The sequence below is a fragment of the Oryctolagus cuniculus genome, chromosome 2 (genome assembly GCF_051225735.1).
Source record: "Oryctolagus cuniculus isolate XC-2025 breed Fujian yellow rabbit chromosome 2, ASM5122573v1, whole genome shotgun sequence".
In the NCBI taxonomy this organism is placed as follows: domain Eukaryota; kingdom Metazoa; phylum Chordata; class Mammalia; order Lagomorpha; family Leporidae; genus Oryctolagus; species Oryctolagus cuniculus.
The window spans coordinates 162286041-162306248 of NC_142868.1; the positions used below are offsets into that span (position 1 = coordinate 162286041).

Genomic DNA, 20208 nt, shown 5'->3' on the forward strand with positions numbered 1-20208 from the left:
CACAGGCAGTAGCTTAACCTCTATGTGCCGCAATGCTGGCCCCTACAAGTAATTTTTGAGGAAAGTAATCTATTCTAAAGTTGAGGTTGCTATTATACAGTTTCTTTATTTTGAGGGTGGTGGATGTGGGGGGAGTGGAGCAACCATACTTTTTAGTTTCATTTGCTAAATTAGGGAGAAAATGCAAATGAAAACCTTTTTATCAGCCATTTACCCCTTTGTTTTAAAAGATGATGTGGGAGTATGTGGGTGAAAAAGATCATGGGAGACAAAATTAGGGAAAGATATGTCTTTGAACTGGGTATCTCACTGCAATTCTGCATTTAAATGTGGTACCACTTTTTAGGTTTAACCTGTTTGTCCTACTTAAATCAAAGAAACTGTAATAGCTTTTTTTTTTTAAGATTTATTTTATTTATTTGAAAGAGTTACAGAGAGAGGTAGAGACAGAGAGACAGAGACAGAGAGAGAGAGAGGTCTTCTATTCTGCTGGTTCACTCCACGAAGCAATGGCCAGAGCTGAGCTGATCCAAAGCCAGCAGCCAGGAGCTTCTTTTGGCTCTCCCACACAGGTGCAGGGGCTCAAGGAGTTGGGCCATCTTCTACTGCTTTCCTAGGCCATAGCAGAGAGCTGGTTCAGAAGAGGAGCAACCAGGACTCGAACTGGCACTCATATGGGATGCTGACGTTGCAGGCTGGAGCTTTATCCCACTGTGCCACTGCGCTGACCTCTGTATGAACTTTTTAAAGAACACATTTTTTTTTTATAAAGTTTAGCATACTCATACATAGAGAAAATTGAACTTGAATATATAGCTCAGAAATGTTCAAGGCCCACATTTGAAGTACATGAGTTTAATTCCTGGCTCTGGCTCCAGCTTCCTGCCAATGCAGACCATGGAAGGCAGTGGTGGTGGCTTAAGTAATTGGGTCCCTGCCACCCATGTGGGAAGACTGAGCTGTGTTCCTAGCTGTGGGCTTCATCCCTGGCCCAACCTGGTTTTTGCATGCATCTGGAAAATGAACCATTGAGTGGGAGCTTGGGTGCTTGCTCTCAAAAAAAAAAAAAAAAAAAAAAAAAGTATAATCATATAACCAGCTTCCAGATCAAAAATCAACATAACTAACCACACTAAATTTCCCATCATATGTTTTTCTAACTCCCCTTTTCCTCTCCTATTATTACTTCTGATTTCTAATGGCATAGGCTAGATTTTCCTTGTGCAATCTTTTAAGGAAACTTTTGTGTGATAAAATAAATACTCTAATAAAACGACTAGATAAAAAGAACAGCAGGAATCAAATAGCTTTACAGTAGAGAAGTGTGCAGTTGCTGGTTTGGGAGTGATTTTTTAATAGCAAGTCATTTTAGTTCAGCTCACTGGAGAGTCATTTACTTTAGCTGTTAGTTCTTATAAAATGAAGATTAAGGCTATAGTTTGTTTTCGTGTTACCTGAGGAAAAGGGAGTATATTTTAGGACACTTTGGGAGAGGGCATTTTGTCAGGGGTTTTGACAGCCAGAGAGCTATAGGGAAGCTCTACTGTTCTACAGTAGTATTTAGGAGGAGTGAGGCTGTTTGATTAATTTGTATTTTTGCCTGAAAAGTCATCTTGCTTTGCACACAGACTGAATTTTTCAAAGATTTATTTGAAAGGCAGCGTGATAGTGAGAGTGAGAGAGAGAGAAAGAGAAAGAGAAAAAGGAAAAGAAAAAGAAAAAGAAAAAGAGTGAGTTATCAGTCTTCCATCCACTGGTTCACTGCCCAATGCCTACAACAGCTTGGGTTGGGCCAGGCAGAGGCCAGAAGCCAGAATTCCATCCATGAGTGGCAGGAAGTCAAGTATTTGGGCCATCAACTGCTGTCTCCCAGGTGCCTTAGCAGGAAGCTGGATCATAAGTGCAAGTGCAGAGCAGCAGGGCCTTGAAGCTGGCGCTCAGAATGGGGACATGGCCATCTCACACAGTAACTTAACCTGCTGCACCACAACACTTGCTCCACAAAGTGAATTTTTGAAGAGATAATATAGCTTGTGTGGCTTTGGGTAATTTACTTGTTTTGGGGGCCTCAGTTTTTGTGTGTATAAATAATACCTATCATATAATTTAAATGAGTTAATATTGAATATGTAAAAATCCTTAGAACATAATAAACTGTACAGGTGTTACTGTAAAACAACAGTTGCAAAAAGTGCCTAAGTCTTAGTGGTGAGAAAAATCTCCAGGCTGCCTTTGTTTTGCTTAAACCTCTCATTTTTGTCTGCCAGTTGTATAACTTGTATTTAAGTATATATTTATTAAATATTATTTACTTTAATAAATATATATTTATTAAAGGTGATAGTTTTCAAGTGAAAACTGCACTAGTTCCTGGCTTTACCTCTCTTCCATCCCTTGGGCTTGCTTTTTTTTTTTTTTTTATCTTTTATTTAATGAATATAAATTTCCAAAGTACGACTCATGTGTTACAATGGCTTCCCCCCCCATACCGTCCCTCCCACCCACAACCCTCCCCTTTCCCACTCCCTCTCCCCTTCCATTCACATCAAGATTCATTTTCGATTATCTTAATATACAGAAGATCAGCTTAGTATACCTTAAGTAAGTATTTCAACAGTTTGCTCCCACACAGAAACATAAAGTGAACAATAATAGATGATTTTTTTTAAATGATGATGAAATCAGATCAGACCTATTGTCATGTTTAATCCCAGTGAGAGTCAAGTTGGGAATTGATAATTTCTTTTTTTTTTTTTTTTTTTTACAGAAGATCAGTTTAATGTACATTAAGTAAAGATTTCAATCGTTTGCACCCCCATAGAAACACAAAGTGAAATATACTGTTTGAGTACTCGTTATAGCATTAAGCCTCAGTGTACAGCACGTTAAGGACAGAGATCCTACATGAGGAGTAAGTGCACAGTGACTCCTGTTGTTGACTTTACCAATTGACACTCCTGTTTATGGCATCAGCAATCTCCCTATGCACCAGTTATGAGTTTCCAAGGCTATGGAAGCCCCTTGAGTTCTCCGACTCTTATCTTGTTTAGACACGGTCATAGTCAAAGTGGAGGTTCTCTCCTCCCTTCAGAGAAAGGCACCTCCCTCTTTGAAGACCTGTTCTTTCCACTGGGATCTCACTCACAGAGATCTTTTTGCCAGAGTGTCTTGGCTTTCCATGCCTGAAATACTCTCATGGGCTTTTCAGCCAGATCCGAGTGCCTTTAGGGCTGATTCTGAGGCCAGAGTGCTATCTAGGACATCCGCCATTCTATGAGTCTGCTGAGTATCTCACTTCCCATGTTGGATCACTCTCCCCTTTATTTATTCTATCGGTTGGTGTTAGCAGATACTAGACTTGTTTATGTGCTCCCTTTGACTCTTAGTCCTTTCATTATGATCAATTGTGAACTGAAATTGATCACTTGGAATAGTGAGATGGCATTGGCACATGCCACCTTGATGGGATTGAATTGGAATCCCCTGGTATGTTTCCAACTCTACCAATTGGGGCAAGTCCTTTGGGCTTGCTTTCTATTTCTTTGTTGTCTGCTTCATTTTTCTAAAATACAGATTATTGGGGCCTACTGCATGTTTGTGATTCAGTGAATTTTGGGTAGGTGCCAAGAATTAGCATTTCAAGCAGGTCCTCAGATAATGCTTATGCTGCTGGCTTGGGAAACCACAGACCCTAACCACAGCTGCAGTCCATGGGTCTTACCCATTCTCAGAATGTGACAGTTTGTATGGGCTTGACTCTGCAGGTAACAATAAGCAGTGAGCAGATCAGATATTCCAATGGCTTCTTGCTGAATATAGGATAGCATTCAAACTTTTTTTGTTTTTAGAGATTTATTTATTTGAAAGTCGAGCTACAAAGAGAGAGGGAGAAACACACAGAGAGACAGAGATCTTCCCGTCCACTGGTTCATTTCCCAGATGACTACAACAGCCAGGTCTGCGCCAGGCTGAAGCTAGGAGCCAGGAGCTTTATCTGGGTTTCCCTTGTGGTTGCAGTAATCCAAACCCTTCATCCATCTTCTTCTGCTTTTCCTAGGCCATTAACAGGGCAATGGATCTGAAGTGGAGAAGCTGGGATATGAACCAGAGCCTATATGGGATGCCAGTGCCACCTGGTGTCAGAGATAGCCTCCTTTGAGATCTTTCTCTTCTCTGAAAGCATACTCAGTGCCTGCAATGTGCTGCTTTACTTGTACTTACTTGCATTTATGTTTTGTCTTCCTTGTGGACTGCTGACTCCTGGAGGGCAGTGACAATTCAGGACCAAGCTTTGGTAGGGACTTTAAGGCTAAGGTAAAGTGATTGGACTTTTACTTCTAGGTAGATAAGAGTTACTGGAGCTTATGTTCAAAACCAGAAAAGGGGAAAATAAGGGACTTTGTTACATCTGGGTTTTAGAAATGTAACCAGCAATACAAAGAGGTTAGGTGGGAGGCATGAACAACAGTAACACGCTCTGCCTTGTGGGTAGATAAAAGATGATATTAGTGGAAAGGGCACTTGAAGGGAGAGAACAGACATTTTAGAAGTTCTGTTTGCCTCCTTAGTAACAGACTAGATGGATGTGATAGAAAACCCACAGTGATGCTGAGGCAGTTGACTAGAAAGCTTTTGGTTACAGCAAGGGAAAACCCATCTCAAACTAGTTTAAGCAATAATGAAGATTTATTGATCTTGTAACAGGAAAGTTAAGGTCAGTGCACTGAAAAAGTCTGTCTACTGTTTTTTTAGCACCATTGTTCTCTTAATAGAAAAAAATGGTGTAGCTTCCAGTTTCTAGTTCTACAAATTATTTCTCCAGAGGAGGGTATCGTCATCATACCTGAGTCTACCGTTCAAGCCCAAATCTTCAATTTCATGTTGCTTGGGCTAATCTCCCTGGCCAGGGCAATGTCACACTTTGCCTGTGTGTGTGTGTGTGTGTGTGTGTGTAAGATTTACTTTATTTATTTGAAAGGCAGAGTAAAAGAGAAGGGGAGAGAGAGATACGAAGGGAACTAATCTTTCATCCATTGGTTTACTTCCCAAATGGTCATGACTTGTTGAGGATTGGCCAGGTCAAAACCAGAAGCCTGGAACTCCATTTGGAGTTGCAAGGGTCTCAGCAGTTGGGCCATCTTCACTGCTTTCCCAGGTGCATTTCCAGGGAGTTGAATCTGAAGTGTAGCAGCTGGGACTCAAACCAGCAGTCATATGGGATGCCGGCTTTGTGGATAGCAGCTTAACCTGCTGTCCCACAACACCAGCACAGGTGGTTACTGGAACCAAATGTTGTGGAAATGGAGTTGGATCAAGTGCTGTCAAGCCACACATACATAGTGGGGTAATACCACAATATTGGAGGAAGTAACCACAATATCCCCCCAAAGACTCGATAGTAGATACTGATGATGATGATGATGATGATGATGACGATGACGACGACGACGACGACAGCTGGAAAAGGAAACAGGAAAAGCCACAGGTTTGAGAGAAAAAGTACTAACAGGCTGGATTTTGTGGTGGTCAGAAAAGGCAGCATCATCGAAAAGTGTTCTCTATGTGAGCATCATGGGATTTGAATGATACAGGTGTTCAGATTGGGTTTTATTGAATTAGTGAAATGACTATTTTACCAAAGCCTTGTTGCTATACGTGTGTGTTTTATAAAGGTCTTTTAAAATACCACATAAGTAACTTTTAAGGGATTGGAGAACATTATTAGATTTTTAAAGTTTGCATTAAAATATAGATGTTTAGTTTATAGTGTTTGAAATTACTAAATGTCTGTGATTCACAGGTTTTATCTGAGAGAACTAATATTGAACTCTGGGTTTGTGCCAACATCATCCGTCTTTTTAATGATGATAACACAATTCCCTTCATCATACGTTACCGAAAAGAGCTCATTAATAATCTTGATGCTGATTCCTTGAGAGAAGTTCGACAAACCCTTGAGGAGCTCCGGTAAGAAACCTGGAAGGAGGTGAGGTTAATGGAAGGGAAAGGGATCTGTGAGCCAATAAGAAATAGGGAGGAAGTGAAAGGCAGAATGTTTTGAGTGCTCCAGAGTTTTTTTTCTTTAAATTGTTGTGTACCCATCTTCTGACAGAAAGTCAGCTCCATTTTACTTACCTATTAGAGGTGTACGGAGTCCCTCTACTGGTGTGTTTCTGCATAGCTTGGGTGTTCGTCAGCAATCAGGTGCTTTACTAGGAAAGCGAATGCCTCAGATTGACTGTTACCTTCTCTCACACAAGTGATCGAGCAGAGTGACAGAATTGTACTGCCAGCAGGAAACTCAGAAAAGTAAGTTGTATCTAAATATTCAAAGCTGGTATAAAGCTGTGCTATTAATACCATACAATTCTTGAATGATCTCTTTGGCAGTGTAGAGTATTGTAGAAAATAATTATAATTTCTTTTTCCATTCTTTTAAAAGGTTATGGTAATTTAGAATTAGTGATTATAAATTTTGTATGGTTATAGATTGGAAAGTACTTTTTAAAAAATTATGCCTCTGGATATAATGTAATAACTCAAAAATATGCATATAAAGACCCTAAGACTGACCATATTACTCAGTAAAATTATTAAAACAATGTTCACAATTCATTTATCACATGTTCACCACAGGCACTATGTTGTTGATGTGTATGTTCTGCAAGTCTACAACAAGGATCTGATTAAAATAGGGCATAATCCTATCACCAAGCCATTCTAAAAAGTACCAACGGTTAATTTTACAATAAACTTGATAAGGTTCCTGTGATTTTTGGAAGACTTGTATTGTACTAACTTTTCTATCACTTTTGTTACAGTTCTTTTATAGCCAGGAGAACTAAATTGGTGATATGTGCAAAGTTGTATTTCATGTGAGGCAGAATCTGTTAGCCAACCTGGAGTTATAAATGACTTGTTAACCAATGGTCTCAGATGCAAATCTTCCAGGCCCAGGCTGGTAAAATCAAGCATTGGCAGATAAGAGCTAGAGATTTCAAATCCTGTCTGAGAGGGGCAGTCCCTATTCATGTCCTGAACATTACTGACATGGAGGGCCATTTACAGAGTCTTTCTGTTTCTGAAAAGAAGCTGGCAATCTGGGATTTTGCATAAAAAATGTTTGAACCAAACAAAATCATCTATGTTCCATATCTGGAAGGCTAGCAGTTTGCAAACTACAAAGGACACTTTCTGTTTGGTTGAAGGCGAGGTAATGAAGAAAGCTTGAGAGTTTGGGACTTGAAATGGGGGAAGTGTCACAAACAAGCAAAAACAGTGTGTTTAAAAATATTAAAGGTATTCTAAAAGTCATTGGTGCATGGGGACAAACAGAAGCTTTATGTTCAAATTTTTATTATGTTTTCTATAAAAAATTTTCATTGCAAAGGAGTTTCATTCCCTGGGTTTCTATTAAGAGAGGAGTGGACTGAATATTGGTAGGGGAATATTCCTTGAAATAAGTAGAGGATATTGACTGGGGCTTAGAAGATCTTTTCCTTAGTAGATATTTCTTTTTGGTAATAAGATATAGCCTCTATATGTATGTGTTTAATGGGATGCGAGGTGAAATATATTTCTTCCTATGGGTCACTGTTAAAAAGTGAATTAAAGAGGATGATTCTGGTTAATAAGGAAAGCTTCCTGCATTTTTCTCTAAAGGATCCTCTCTCCTTTCTTATATGCAGGCCAACAGGAGCTTGGTCTTTTGTGAAAATGACCACAGTAGACTTTAGCCCTTGAAAACAGTCTTGGACTGCTAGGACTATCAGCAACATATAGGTGTGATCTAAGGACTATCTATTCCTCCTTTTAATTGAAAATCATCTGCCTTTGTTTTTTTTTTTTTTAAAATGTAGATATTTAATTTTCTTTTTCATCAGTCCTTTTTAGTAATTCACGTTATCATATATGACTTTTGCCAATCAATTTAGCAAATGGCATATTTAGGCAGATTCTGTACATAGTAACAGCTGCATTAAATACATCAGTAATATTGTATATTCACAGTGGAAAGTGGAAAGTGTGGCAACTGCCACGCTTGTGCTTCCCCTTGTCCTGTCTTCTATATTGATCCCTGTGTATTGATTATCCTAGAGTTTATGTTCCTACATGGAATCCTGGTTCTTTGTATTGGAGAACAGTATCTGGAAACCAATCATGGGTGCTGGGTGTACCCACCTTGAACAGTGATACTATAATAGCAGTGAGCAATAACCAGTACCTATAACTTGGTTTCTGAGTACCATTTCCTGATTTCAGGGCTGTGGAAGGGAAAGTAAAAGATGATCCCTTGGGGTTTTAAAGGTAATACAGAGTCCATATCCTTGAGGATAAGAAAGTGCTCAAACAGTGATCAGGATGTGTCAGAACTACATAGAAAGTAGTTGGAAGGGTTTGGACAAATCTGGAATATTTTGGGCATTAAAATAAGTAATAGCAATGAATTTTAACCACTAAATAAAATAAGAAGCCATAACTCTATAGTGATACAAGTATATCAGTGAATAAATTGAAAGTTTAATGAGGAATGAGATAATGACATAGTCTAAAAGTACATCTACCCAAAATACTTGTTAATTACAAAGGGAATACGTATTAATTATAAAGAGTATCAGTATTGTGGAGAAACCCACAGATGCTACTTTAATTAAATGACCAAAGTTAATTAGTAATGGACCAAGTGAAAATCATTTGTAAACAAGTAAGCTATAGTGAGAAGAACACAGCATCACTCCTATGATAGTCTTGCCCAAGATGTACCATCTGAATTTAGTTTTGAAGAAACATCACAGGAACAGAAACTGTGAGACATTCTACAAACTAACTGGCCATAGCATTCAAAAGAATCCAGGCCTTGAAAATCAGGAGAGGCTGCAATACTGTTTGAGCTAGAAACAATAGACACATGGCAACCACGTGCAACCTGTGATTCTGAACTGAATCCACTAAAAGGAACATTAATGTGACTACTGATGAAACTTGAATGAGATCTGAGATCTGAGGATAAGACGATAGTGTTACGTAAGTGTTATTTACCTGATTTTAATGGTTATAGTCTGGCTATTGGAGATGCACAACTAAAGTATCTGGAGATCATTCTTCTCATATGAATGAAAGGACAAAAAAGTTATTTGTACTTTACCTACAACTTTTCTGTAAGTTTGAGATGGCCTCAAAATGACAGTTTTGACATGTAGATCTTGTATATTACAACAGTGTTTAATTTCAGGGCCGTTGCAAAGAAGGTTCATAGTACAATCCAGAAAATTAAGAAAGAGGGGAAGATGTCTGAATGCTTGTTAAAAGCCTTGCTGAACTGTAAAACTTTTGAAGAGCTAGAACACGTGGTAAGGAACTTGCTTTGTCTTTTAATGTAATCCCTGAAACTGTTATGATTTGGATCTTTAAAGAAGACTAAGAAATAAAAAAGCTGAGGCTGGCTCTGTGGCACAGTAGGTTAATCCTCCGCTTTCGACGCCGGCATCCCATATGGGCACTGGTTCTAGCCAGCTGCTCCACTTTCAGTCTAGCTCTCTACTATGGCCTGGGAAAGCAGTAGAGGATGGCCCAAGTCCTTGGGCCCCCCACCTGCATGGGAGACCGAGAAGAAGCACCTCACTTCTGGCTTCAGATCAGTGCAGCTTCAGCTGTTGCGGCCATCTGGGGAGTGAACCAACGGAGGGAAGACCTTTCTATCTCTCCCTCTCACTGTCTGTAACACTCCCTGTCAAATAAGTAAATAAATAAAATCTTAAAAAAAGAAAAGACATAAAAAAGCTAGTCATTAGCTACTATTATTTAATTCCACAGAATATTCTTTTTTTTTTTTAAAGCTTTATTTATTTGTTTGAAAGACAGAGTTACAGAGAGGCAGAGGCAGAGAGAGAAGTCTTCCAGCTGCTGGTTCACTCCCTAAATGGCCACAATGGCCAGAACTGGGCTGATCCAATGACAAGAGCCAGGAGCTTCTTTCAGGTCTCCCATGTGGGTGCAGGGGCCCAAGCACTTGGACCATCTTTCTCTGCTTTCCCAGGTGCATTAACAGGGAGCTGGTTCAGAAATAGAGCAGCTAGGACTTGAACTGATGCCCATATGGGATGCTGGCACTGAAGATGGTGGCTTTACCCACTATGCTACAGCGCCAGGCCTTTATTATTTATTTATTTATTGAGTAAATAATTATTGAGTACTTTTTTCATGGTAGGCCCTTGGGGTTTTAAAGGTAATACAGAGTCCATATCCTTGAGGAATTCCCAGCTGCGTGAGGAAGGAAGTAGGTTACACAGAAGGGGAAAGCAGAATGAGACCCAGATGTGAGCATCTTTGGCCTGTCTTGCATTTGAAAGCTTGAGACTGGAAGTACCTGCTCAAGAGGAGCTCATGGGAGAAGCCAATCAGCAATAGCAGCTTTTGAAAAGTGGGTGGAGGAAGGGGGAGCCTAGACCTGGAAAAAATGGACAGAGAAGTGTAAGAAGAATCAGGAGATAATTGTAGCGTGGAGCAGTCAGGAAGAGGGCTTTCGAAGGAGGTGAGTATCAATAGCTGTATGTAATTAGAGGATCCTCTTGGACACCACATTTAACAAGCCTGATGGTGGCAGGTGAGGAGTGAGTATGGATTACAAAGCAGAAACACTGCATGAAGACAGAGTTTAGGATCCTGCTTGTGTTGAGAAGAGGACCCTGTAATCCGGGCAGTGAGCTTTTAATTTGCATGAAACCAAAAAATAACTAAGCATGTAGAAAAGAATAAAACTGAGATAAGGTACAGGCCCTGTTTGTACTACAAGTATTAATTTATTTAGTATTAATTCATTGCCATGGAAGGGGGAAGGGAGAAAAGGATTCTTTAGAATTCTCAGAATGTTCTCCAGTTTTGTGTATTATTTTTAACTTTTACTTTTTAAAACTAGATTATGCGATATGTTTTCTGCCCTTATTTCTCTAGTCTGCCCCATATAAAACTGGGAGTAAGGGCACCAAAGCTCAGAGAGCAAAACAGCTGGGATTGGAAGGAGCAGCCAGGACACTGCTTGAGCGTCCAGGGGAGCTCAATCTTCTCTCCTACATTCGACCCGACGTTAAAGGTACCGGCTTTAATTCAAGAGACCAGCCCTGTTTCTTTCTTTTTTTTTTCTTTCAATTCAAAAGCTTCTGTTTAAAAAAGTAAGTAGTGACTACACAAAAGAATATTATAGCATTTAAAGAACAAGTAATTGTGATAACACAAATCCTGGCATACCTATTCCTTAGCTTTCCCCTTTTGATGAAGTACCTGTTAGGTCTTTTGCCCATTTATGTGTTTTGTTGTTTCTCTTTTTCTCATTAACTTTTAAGTATTGTTCAGATATTTTTCACTTGTATGTGTGGCAGATAGGTACTGTCAGTTCATAACTTGTCTTTTCACTTTACTTATGCTATCTCCTGATAAATAGGTTCTAGTTTTATAATTTTTAAATCTTTTTAAGTTGCTTTTTTTTCCGTAAAAAAATCCCCTCATATCTCAAAGTTACAAAGTTTTTTCTACATTATCTTTTAAAGTTTTTATTCTATTTCTAAAAATTTCTTTCATGATATAAGTCACAGTTCCTCCTTAAAAAAGCATTTCAATGGTTCTGACAGGCATGAAGTATAAAGTGTGGCCCCACTCCTACCCTTCCACTCCCTAGCAATAAATGCCTTGTTCTTAAAATTTACTTTATGTGTGTCTTCCTATTCTTTTATGTGTGTGCACCTGCATGAGAGAGCATGGGAGAAGGAAAGAGTAAGGAAGAGATACCGCTAAGAAAAACCCAAGGACAATGACAATTCATATCAAGATGCATTGGTTTCATTGTCTAAATCAGCCTTAGAGTGAGACCTTTCTGGGTAGCAGGAGCTTTTTTCAGGAGTTTTCTGTTAGAACTGACTGGGAAGATGGATGCTCTGGTGATCGCTTCTCTTTAAAAAATTTATTTTTTTTTGGCCTGGCGCCACCGCTCAATAGGCTAATCCTCTGCGTGCGGCGCCAGCACACCGGGTTCTAGTCCCAGTCGGGGCTCCAGATTCTGTCCCGGTTTCTCCTCTTCCAGTCCAGCTCTCTGCTGTGGCCCGGGAGTGCAGTGGAGGATGGCCCAAGTGCTTGGGCCCTACACCCCATGGGAGACCAGGAGAAGCACCTGGCTCCTGGCTTCAGATCAGCGCGGTGCGCTGTCCGCAGTGGCCATTGAAGGGTGAACCAATGGCAAAAGGAAGACCTTTCTCTCTGTCTCTCTCTCTCACTGTCTACTCTGCCTGTCAAAAAAATTTTAAAAAATTTATTTTTTTATTTTAAAAATTGGTGTTTATTTAAGGGTAGACAGCATGGTGCTTTGACAATCATTTACATAGTGAAATGATAACTACAGTCAAGGAATACTCTATGTGCTTATGAGGCAAATTAATGTGGCCCAGGGCCGGCACTGTGGCATAGTGGGTAAAGCCTCTGCCTGCGTTGCCGGCATCCCATATGGGTGCCGGTTTGAGTCCTGGCTGCTCCTCTTCCAATCCAGCTCTCTGCAATGGTCTGAGAAAGCAGTAGAAGATGGCCCAAGTCCTTGGGCCCCTGCACCTACATAGGAGACCCGGATGAAGCTCCTGGCTCCAGGCTTCGAATCTGCTCAGTTCTGGCCATTGTGGTCATTTGGGGAGTGAACCAGCAGATGGAAGACCTCTCTCTCTCTCTGCCTTTCAAATAAGTAAATAAATTTTTTAAAAAAATTAATGTGGCTCATCATCTCACATACTTGATTATTTTTTTGTGGTTAAGAGCATCTAAAATCTACTCTTTGTGAATTTCCAGTATACCATACAATATTATTGACTGTAATCCTCATGGTATACATTGTATCTCCAGAATTAATTCAGGTTATATACCTGCAAGTTTATACCCTGTGACCTACATCTCTTCCTGTATCCCCTACCTTAATTCTGGTTTCTTTTGGCCTTTTGTTGATTCTTTAGTCTGGGGTATAGCTGTCTGTAGGGGGCAGTCTCTGATAACAAAATCCACACTATGTACGAAACCATAGAGATTGTATACCATACTTGTTTTTGTTTTAAATAATCTACCAAATGTGAATTTATGATTAAAATATTGAGTCTGTATCTGTAAAATACTTCTATTCATACACAAACACATTTTAATATGTTTGGTAAGGGATGATAATGAAGCAGCACAATAGGATTATTTGAATATAGAGATGGATCAAAATGAGTAAAATTCTACTTTAATTTTTAACATGTATTAGCAGTTGGATTTTCAATGGTTGCAGCATTTAATATTTTAATAATAGCTGAGACTGTATAGCCAAGTATTAAGGTTAACGCTAGTGGGAACGAGCTGTGCGCAGTCATGGCATGATTCACTAGAATGGAACGTTGGAGCTTGCAAAATGTTATATGCACACAGGTTTATTGGCTGTTTTTATTCTTGCTTTTCTCGTAATGTTGATTTCCTTTCCTTCTACTTCAGAGCCTTTTTGGTACAAAGATCTCCTTAGTTCTCACACAAAACCGAGTTCTTACTGAGTAGGTTGTTCATAACCATCTCTTTTGGTTATCATCTGTGGTGATGCTCCTGGAGTATATGATGACAGCACTTGGTGATACTTCTGCTCATGTGGATAGCTCAGGGCCTAGCACAGTTACAGTAGTATTAGCAGATACATCAGGACTTTATTTCCTTTACTCCTTCTTTCTTTTACCACGATCACAAATGAAGGAGAATTAAGTATTCCTCTAAACAAGGTACAGCTTTCTAAAGTTAGTTTAGAATGTTTCCCATCATGATCACCTTCAATTCTATTACTGTTTTTCTGAAGAAGTATTTTCTTCATTCCTCAAAGAAGTATTTAAGAAATGAGATATTTTGATTTTTTTCCCCTCAATGGAAGACACTTCCTCATTGCCACAGATTACCCAGAATTTGGTCTGAATCAGAAATCTACACTGTGCCACAGATGGACATGTTCTAGGAGATCCTGAATATTCCCGTGTTGCATTCAAGGAGGAGTAGCTGGTTTTCCTATTCTGTGTAAGAAGAGGTAGTCCAAGTGCAGATAAAGTGAAAAGAAATGTTGGCCTTTCAACTTTTGTTACAGGTCTGGAGGTTTGGCGAGTCCACGCCTAGGAAGATTTTGTTATAAGGCAGAGGGTGTGATTTTCTGGTTCTGGGTACCTTGTTTCCTCTGGATTTCCTTGAGGTGCTAAACTTTTGGAGCTCCTGTTATCCTTGGCTGTGTTAAGCCTCAAAGAGCAGGTCTCTTTGATGGGGGAAGGAGGTTTTTCAGAACACACAAGACTTTCTTTCCAACCTGTTTTCCACCCTGGTTGGACTTAAAGAGGGAGTGTGTGATTTGAAAGAACTTCTCAAATGACTGATCGTGTTTGCCTCCCACTGAGCACCACTGCTTTAAAGGTAGCTCAAAGACCCTTCCGAGGAGTGGTGTTTTAAAATTTAATGAGTATCAGAAGCCCACAGTCTAGGAATTTATGTTTAATAAGTACCTAGTATAATTTTATTTTTGGATCCTCAGAAACTATAAAACATTTCTCTGGAACTCTAGCAAACTTTTAGTTACATAAGATTATATCAATTATATTAGGTTTTAAGTTGTATTCCCCTATACAATGGGAGATTTTCAAAGACCCTTGGTTATAGCAAAGGCTGTAATTTCTTCTTTCTGTTATCCACTTCTGTTGATGGCTCTCATTGTAGGTTTAATCTTCCCTGGTGTCTCCCTTGTCATTGACCGTTGTGTAGTGTTGCTCTGAGGTGCTTTGGGGCTCCAGGACTTAGCCTATAGTATAGACCTCTCTTAGATGAAAACTTATCCAGGCAGATAACTAACACATGAATGTTTATTGCAGGCTTACTATGTGCCACAACCATTCTAAAATTCTTTATATGAGCAGTCTTCAGGTGATTTGTTAATTTTCTTAAAATGTAAATATAATTCCTGTTAATTTGGCCAAAATTCTTTCTTTGAATTATAAAAAATAAATGCATTTACTTCAGTAGTTAATGTTAACACAACCACACAAGGCATTTCTTCTTTATTAATTATGCCATAATAACTTTGTTTTCCTGTTCTCTTTGGCTTTTGTGTCTATTACCTGTTAAAAGTATACTCACAGAAAAGCATACAAAGTGCTTAAGTAATTCAAGCTTTACTGAAAAAATAAAGAGCTCTCAAGCAAAAAGACTAAAGGAATGAAAGAAAGCAAATAATGTCTACCAGTGTTTAAGTTGGTATGTCACAGGGGCATGATGTTCAAGACTCATACTATAAAGCACTCACTTAGAACTTAATGCACCATTTGTAGAAAATATAACTGTGAAGAGGAACAAATGCATGATCTCTTTTGTGCGTATGAGATTTGAGAAATTCAAATAGTTATTGAAAATGTGAATAAGTGCCTCACAAACCAAAATAGGAGTATAATAAAATTTCTTGTAAAGGAAAGTTTTTGTAATAGGTGAAATAGTATACTTTGGAAGATGATTCTATTGTGCCTATTTCCTATAACAAGTTTGGTTTTTGCAGCCACTTAATGAAGGAGGTAGTATTATTATCACATTTTAATAGGAAATTGAGGTACAGAGAAGTCAGAAAACTTGCCCAGGATCCCAAAATTATATGTAATAATATAAATGAGAGAACCAGGATCCAGCCAGGTGGCTGGTTCCAGAGCTGCATTTTTACCACTAGGCAATATAACATGTAAAGGGCCTATATTGCTTTTGGAAACTTGCTTTTTGTTACAAGCTAGTCACTGCTGCAGTATTTTTCTGTCTTAGGTTTATCCACTTAAGATTTTATTTTGACTGGAATTAATTTAGTGTCTTTCAATTATAGACTTTAATCTTAACACTTTTTGTTTTTGTTCTTTCTTTTACCCTTCTGAAGGGCTTTCAGTGCTGCAGGATATTGAAACAGGAGTACAACATATTTTAGCAGACATGATTGCTAAAGACAAAGACACGCTTGACTTCATTCGGAAATTGTGAGTAACTCTTCCATAGAGTTTTCTGCTTTGTGGACCGGTGCTGTTAAGGGTTACATGATTAGTGCTAACAACAGCATTCATTAAAAACTTTGTTTTCAGACTCTTTTTAAAGTAGCAGTCTTTGTTCAAACAGCAGAACTCTAATATATAAAACAGATAAAAGTGAAGTTCTTTTAAATGAATGCTGGGCAGGGAGCCTGGAACTCTGCCTACTCATCCTCCTTACACTGACACAACTCAGCTAAGGGTTCTGATGACTACAGTTTAAAAGCCACTGCATTGCATAACATACACCACACAGAGATTCATGATTCTTTAGTGTGAGTGGCATTGCATCTTAAACATGTTGATTGTGAGGTATGCGCTTAATTTTGTAATTCTCATTTCTGGTGTTGGCCAGTAGTTGGGTTGACTTGATAATGTACGGTATCAGGGATGGATCAGTGTGCTGACCTCAAAAGAGATGTTAGCTGTTGGGGAGAGCAGCTCATCTGTCTAGTCCAGTCTCAGTTATAAAGTTACAAGATTTGTCACCTAGAACTGTTTGGGCACATGGCTTTCATACTTCTTTTAAAAAAAATGACAGTAATGTAAAACTCCCTTCTGTTGAGTTACGTTGTCTTTTCTGCTGTGTATCAGAAGACAAGCTTTTTTAAGGGTCCTGCTCTTCTTCTCCCTCTCTCTCTCTCTCCACATCCCTAGCTGAGTGAGCTGTGCAAAGGAGTGTAAAAGGGAGAGACAGACTAACTGACTACTGTTGCTTGCCAGGGATTTTGTTAATAAGGGGCAAGAACTTTTCTGTTTTCTCAGTGCCCCAACAGGAATGAGTTGAAGTAGGAGAATTGTTTACGTTTAAAATGTATTTTTATAGCTAATTATACTATTACAATTTGGTTCTATTTTATAAATTGTTATTGGGGAAGCTATCCTGACACATCCTTTTGTTTCTCTCCTTTTTAGTTTTTAATTGACTGTGACTGCCTAACTCAGGGATTAGGAAAGGATAACATTTAGACCAGAGGCTCTTGCCTACCTACAGATAGAATCTGAATTCATTTAGACATTTTATGGGGGGATTGGGTTGATAATATAAATTTGTAGGACCTGTGTTAGCATGAGTAGGCAGAGTTCTCCTTTTTCAAAAATTAATTAATGTATTTATTTGAGAGGCAAATAGAAAGGTAGAATGAGGCAGACAGAGGGAGAGAACTCTGCCTGCCTGCCTGAAGCCAGGAATTGGGGACTCAATCCAGATGTCCTACGTGGGTGGCAGTAACCCAGTTACCTGAGCCATCACTGCTGCCTCGCAAGGTTATTAACAAGAAGCTGGAGTCAGGAGTCAGAACTAGGAACTGAACCCAGGTATGTTGCTGTCGTAGCTGCAGGTGTCTTAGAGGCAACACTGAAAACTTACTTCAGATTCCTCTTTTGATGGGTTAATAACATCATTTTCTTAGTTGAGCATCCTTAAAATGCCTCATTTGCTAACTGATTTACCTTTTTGCTACCCTTACTTCCATTAAGTATATTTCTAAAGCACAGATTGATAACTGCTGCTTTTTTATTTTCAACTTTTGTGTGTCTGAATAGGTGCCAGAATAGATACATTTGTATACAGTCATCACTGGCTAAAGTTTCCTCAAAAAAGGTAAATGAGAAAGATGTCGATAAATTTCAGCTGTACCAGAATTTTTCGTGCAACATAAGAAATATCCAACATCATCAGGTAACTAACTGCTTCTGCAGCTTCTTTCTTCTTCATGTTTTCTTCTGGTTGTAAATTTTTTTATTAGATTCCAGATTTATGAAAAAGTTGGTTCTGACAGTTTTTGCTACCTTAGTCATAATAATGATAATACTTTGTGTTTGCCTACTAAAGGATTTTGTGTGAACTATTTTTTCTTCATAAAAATTCTTATAATACTGTCATATTCTTTTCATATCACAAACCACAAGTGAAGACTTCAGAGAAGATAGTAAGTCACTCTGCATTCTTAGTGAGGTTGATGGTGTAGCCACTCAGGTGTATGGACTTTCTGCTCAGCAATATTTCTTACTAGATTCTGCTTCTTACTAGACATGGAGCTGAACTCAATTCTGGATTATTTCCATGTTACCCACAAATCAGAGATACCTGATTTAGAATACAACTGAGAGAGATTTGTGTAGTTGTACAACCATGGTCATTTAATCTCGGTTTTTTAATTTCATATTTCATTTTACCAATTTTTTTCCTAAATATATTTATAGGCTATATCTACATATGGAATATGGCTTTTAAAACATATGGGAGAAAAAAGAGGAGTTAAAATATTACTGACTTTTATATTTATACATGTAAGCTACCTTTACCAGTGTTCTTTATTTCTTGGTACGTCTTTGAGTTCCTTTAGTTTTAGCCTGAAGGACTGTCTATAGTATTTCATGTGAGACAGGTCTTTCAATGACAGATATCTTAGGGTTTGATTATTTGGGGTGTCTTAATTTCACTTTAAAAATTATTTTCTTTCTTTCTTTCTTTTTTTTTTTTTTTTGACAGGCAGAGTGGATAGTGAGAGAGAGGGACAGAGAGAAAGGTCTTCCTTTTGCCATTGGTTCACCCTCCAATGGCCACCACAGCCGGTGCGCTGTGGCCGGCGCACCACGCTGATCCAAAGGCAGGAGCCAGGTGCCTCTCCTGATCTCCCATGCGGGTGCAAGGCCCAAGCACTTGGGCCATCCTCCACTGCCTTCCAGGGCCACAGCAGAGAGCTGGCCTGGAAGAGGGGCAACCGGGACAGAATCCGGCGCCCCGACCGGGACTAGAACCCGGTGTGCCGGTGCCGCTAGGTGGAGGACTAGCCTAAAAATTATTTTCAATTGTGGCATAAAATGAACTATCTTAACCATTTTTAGGCATATAGATCCATAAAGTTAAATATATTCACATTGTTGTTAGCCAGTCTCCAGAACTTATTCTGAACGTTAATTTTTCTGGATGTGGAATTCTTAGCTGACACTCCCTCTTATAGCAGTTTGAGTATCTCATATCTCACATTCACTGTCTTGTGGTAAGGCCGCCATGGTTTTTCATGAGTAATCAACTGTTAATATTATTGAACCTCTGTTCATGACAGGCCATTTTCTTATTGCATTAAAGATTATCTTATTTTAAAGACTCATTTAAAAAATAAATTTTATTATTTAAAAGGCAGAGAGACTTTCAGACAAATAAAGAAACAAATAGGCAGAGAGAGAGCTTCCATCAACTAGTTCACTCTATGAATGCCCACAATAGCTGGGGCTAGGTGAGCTGGAAGCCAGGAGCCCAGAACTCAATTCGGATCTCCCACTTGAGTGACCTAAGTACACGGGCTGTCACCTGCTGCCGCCCAGGGTGCACATTAATAGGAAACTGGTGTTGGAAGGGGAACTAGAATTCAAACCCAGCAGTCTGATACGGGTTGAAGGCATCGGAAAGGTCTTAACTGCTCTATCAAACACCCACCCCAAGATTATCCGTCTTTGTCTTTTGTTGACAATTTGATTATAATGTCTGTTGTTCTGGATCTCTTTGAGTTTATCCTACTTGGAATTGATTGTGAGTCTTAGATGTGTAGATTAATTTTTTCCTTCAAAATTTGGATATTCTTGGCTATTTTTTCTTTAAAAATTCTTTCTGCCAGTTTTCTCCTCTTCTCTCCATTTTGTATAGTGGGTGTGCTTAGTAGTGTCTGACAGGTATCTTAGGTTCTGTTCATTTATTTTCTTTGTTTTTTTTTTTTTCCTCCCAAGCTGTGGAATCTCAATTGGCCTGCCTTCCAGTTTACTGATTGTACTTCTGCTTGCTCAAATTTGCTGTTAAACCTAGTACATTTTTAGTGAATTTTCATTTCAATCATTATACTTGTCAGCTCCTTAATTTCCACTTAGTTCCTTATAATAATTCCCAAGTCTTCATTTTTTCTGTAGTGTTAGTATATCATTTTCCTTGTTTGTGTTAGGTTTCTGTCTGTGATTTCCTTAAACTAAAGGACAGTGGTTTTATTTATTTATTTATTTTTGATGACAAAGCGGCCTTTAATCATTCCAGAATCAGATTTACTGGCAGAAACTATAGGTGAGTGATGGTCAGTTCCAGAGGTCAGGCTCGGGGCCCCAAACGTGCCCAAGCAGCAGCAGCCTCAGCTGCGGTGAG

General features: G+C 38.9%; 1 protein-coding gene across 13 annotated transcripts in view; it reads left to right on the forward strand.

The window, feature by feature from the left end:
- The window catches only part of SRBD1 (S1 RNA binding domain 1), a 256608-nt gene that overhangs the window by 28200 nt on the left and 208200 nt on the right, over nt 1-20208 (forward strand). For 12 of the 13 annotated variants that reach the window (XR_016230405.1, XR_016230404.1, XR_016230403.1 and 9 more), the window contains 5 exons: nt 5801-5967; nt 9233-9350; nt 10951-11089; nt 15932-16028; nt 17622-17757. Coding sequence is in view for 7 of the 13 variants with exons in the window: in XM_008254454.5 (XP_008252676.3) it covers nt 5801-5967; nt 9233-9350; nt 10951-11089; nt 15932-16028; nt 17622-17757 (657 nt within the window). In the remaining 6 variants the exon portion in view is untranslated. Of the gene's footprint in view, nt 1-5800; nt 5968-9219; nt 9351-10950; nt 11090-15931; nt 16029-17621; nt 17758-20208 lie in introns of those variants that run through there. The other variant, XM_089327709.1, reaches the window with a different exon arrangement.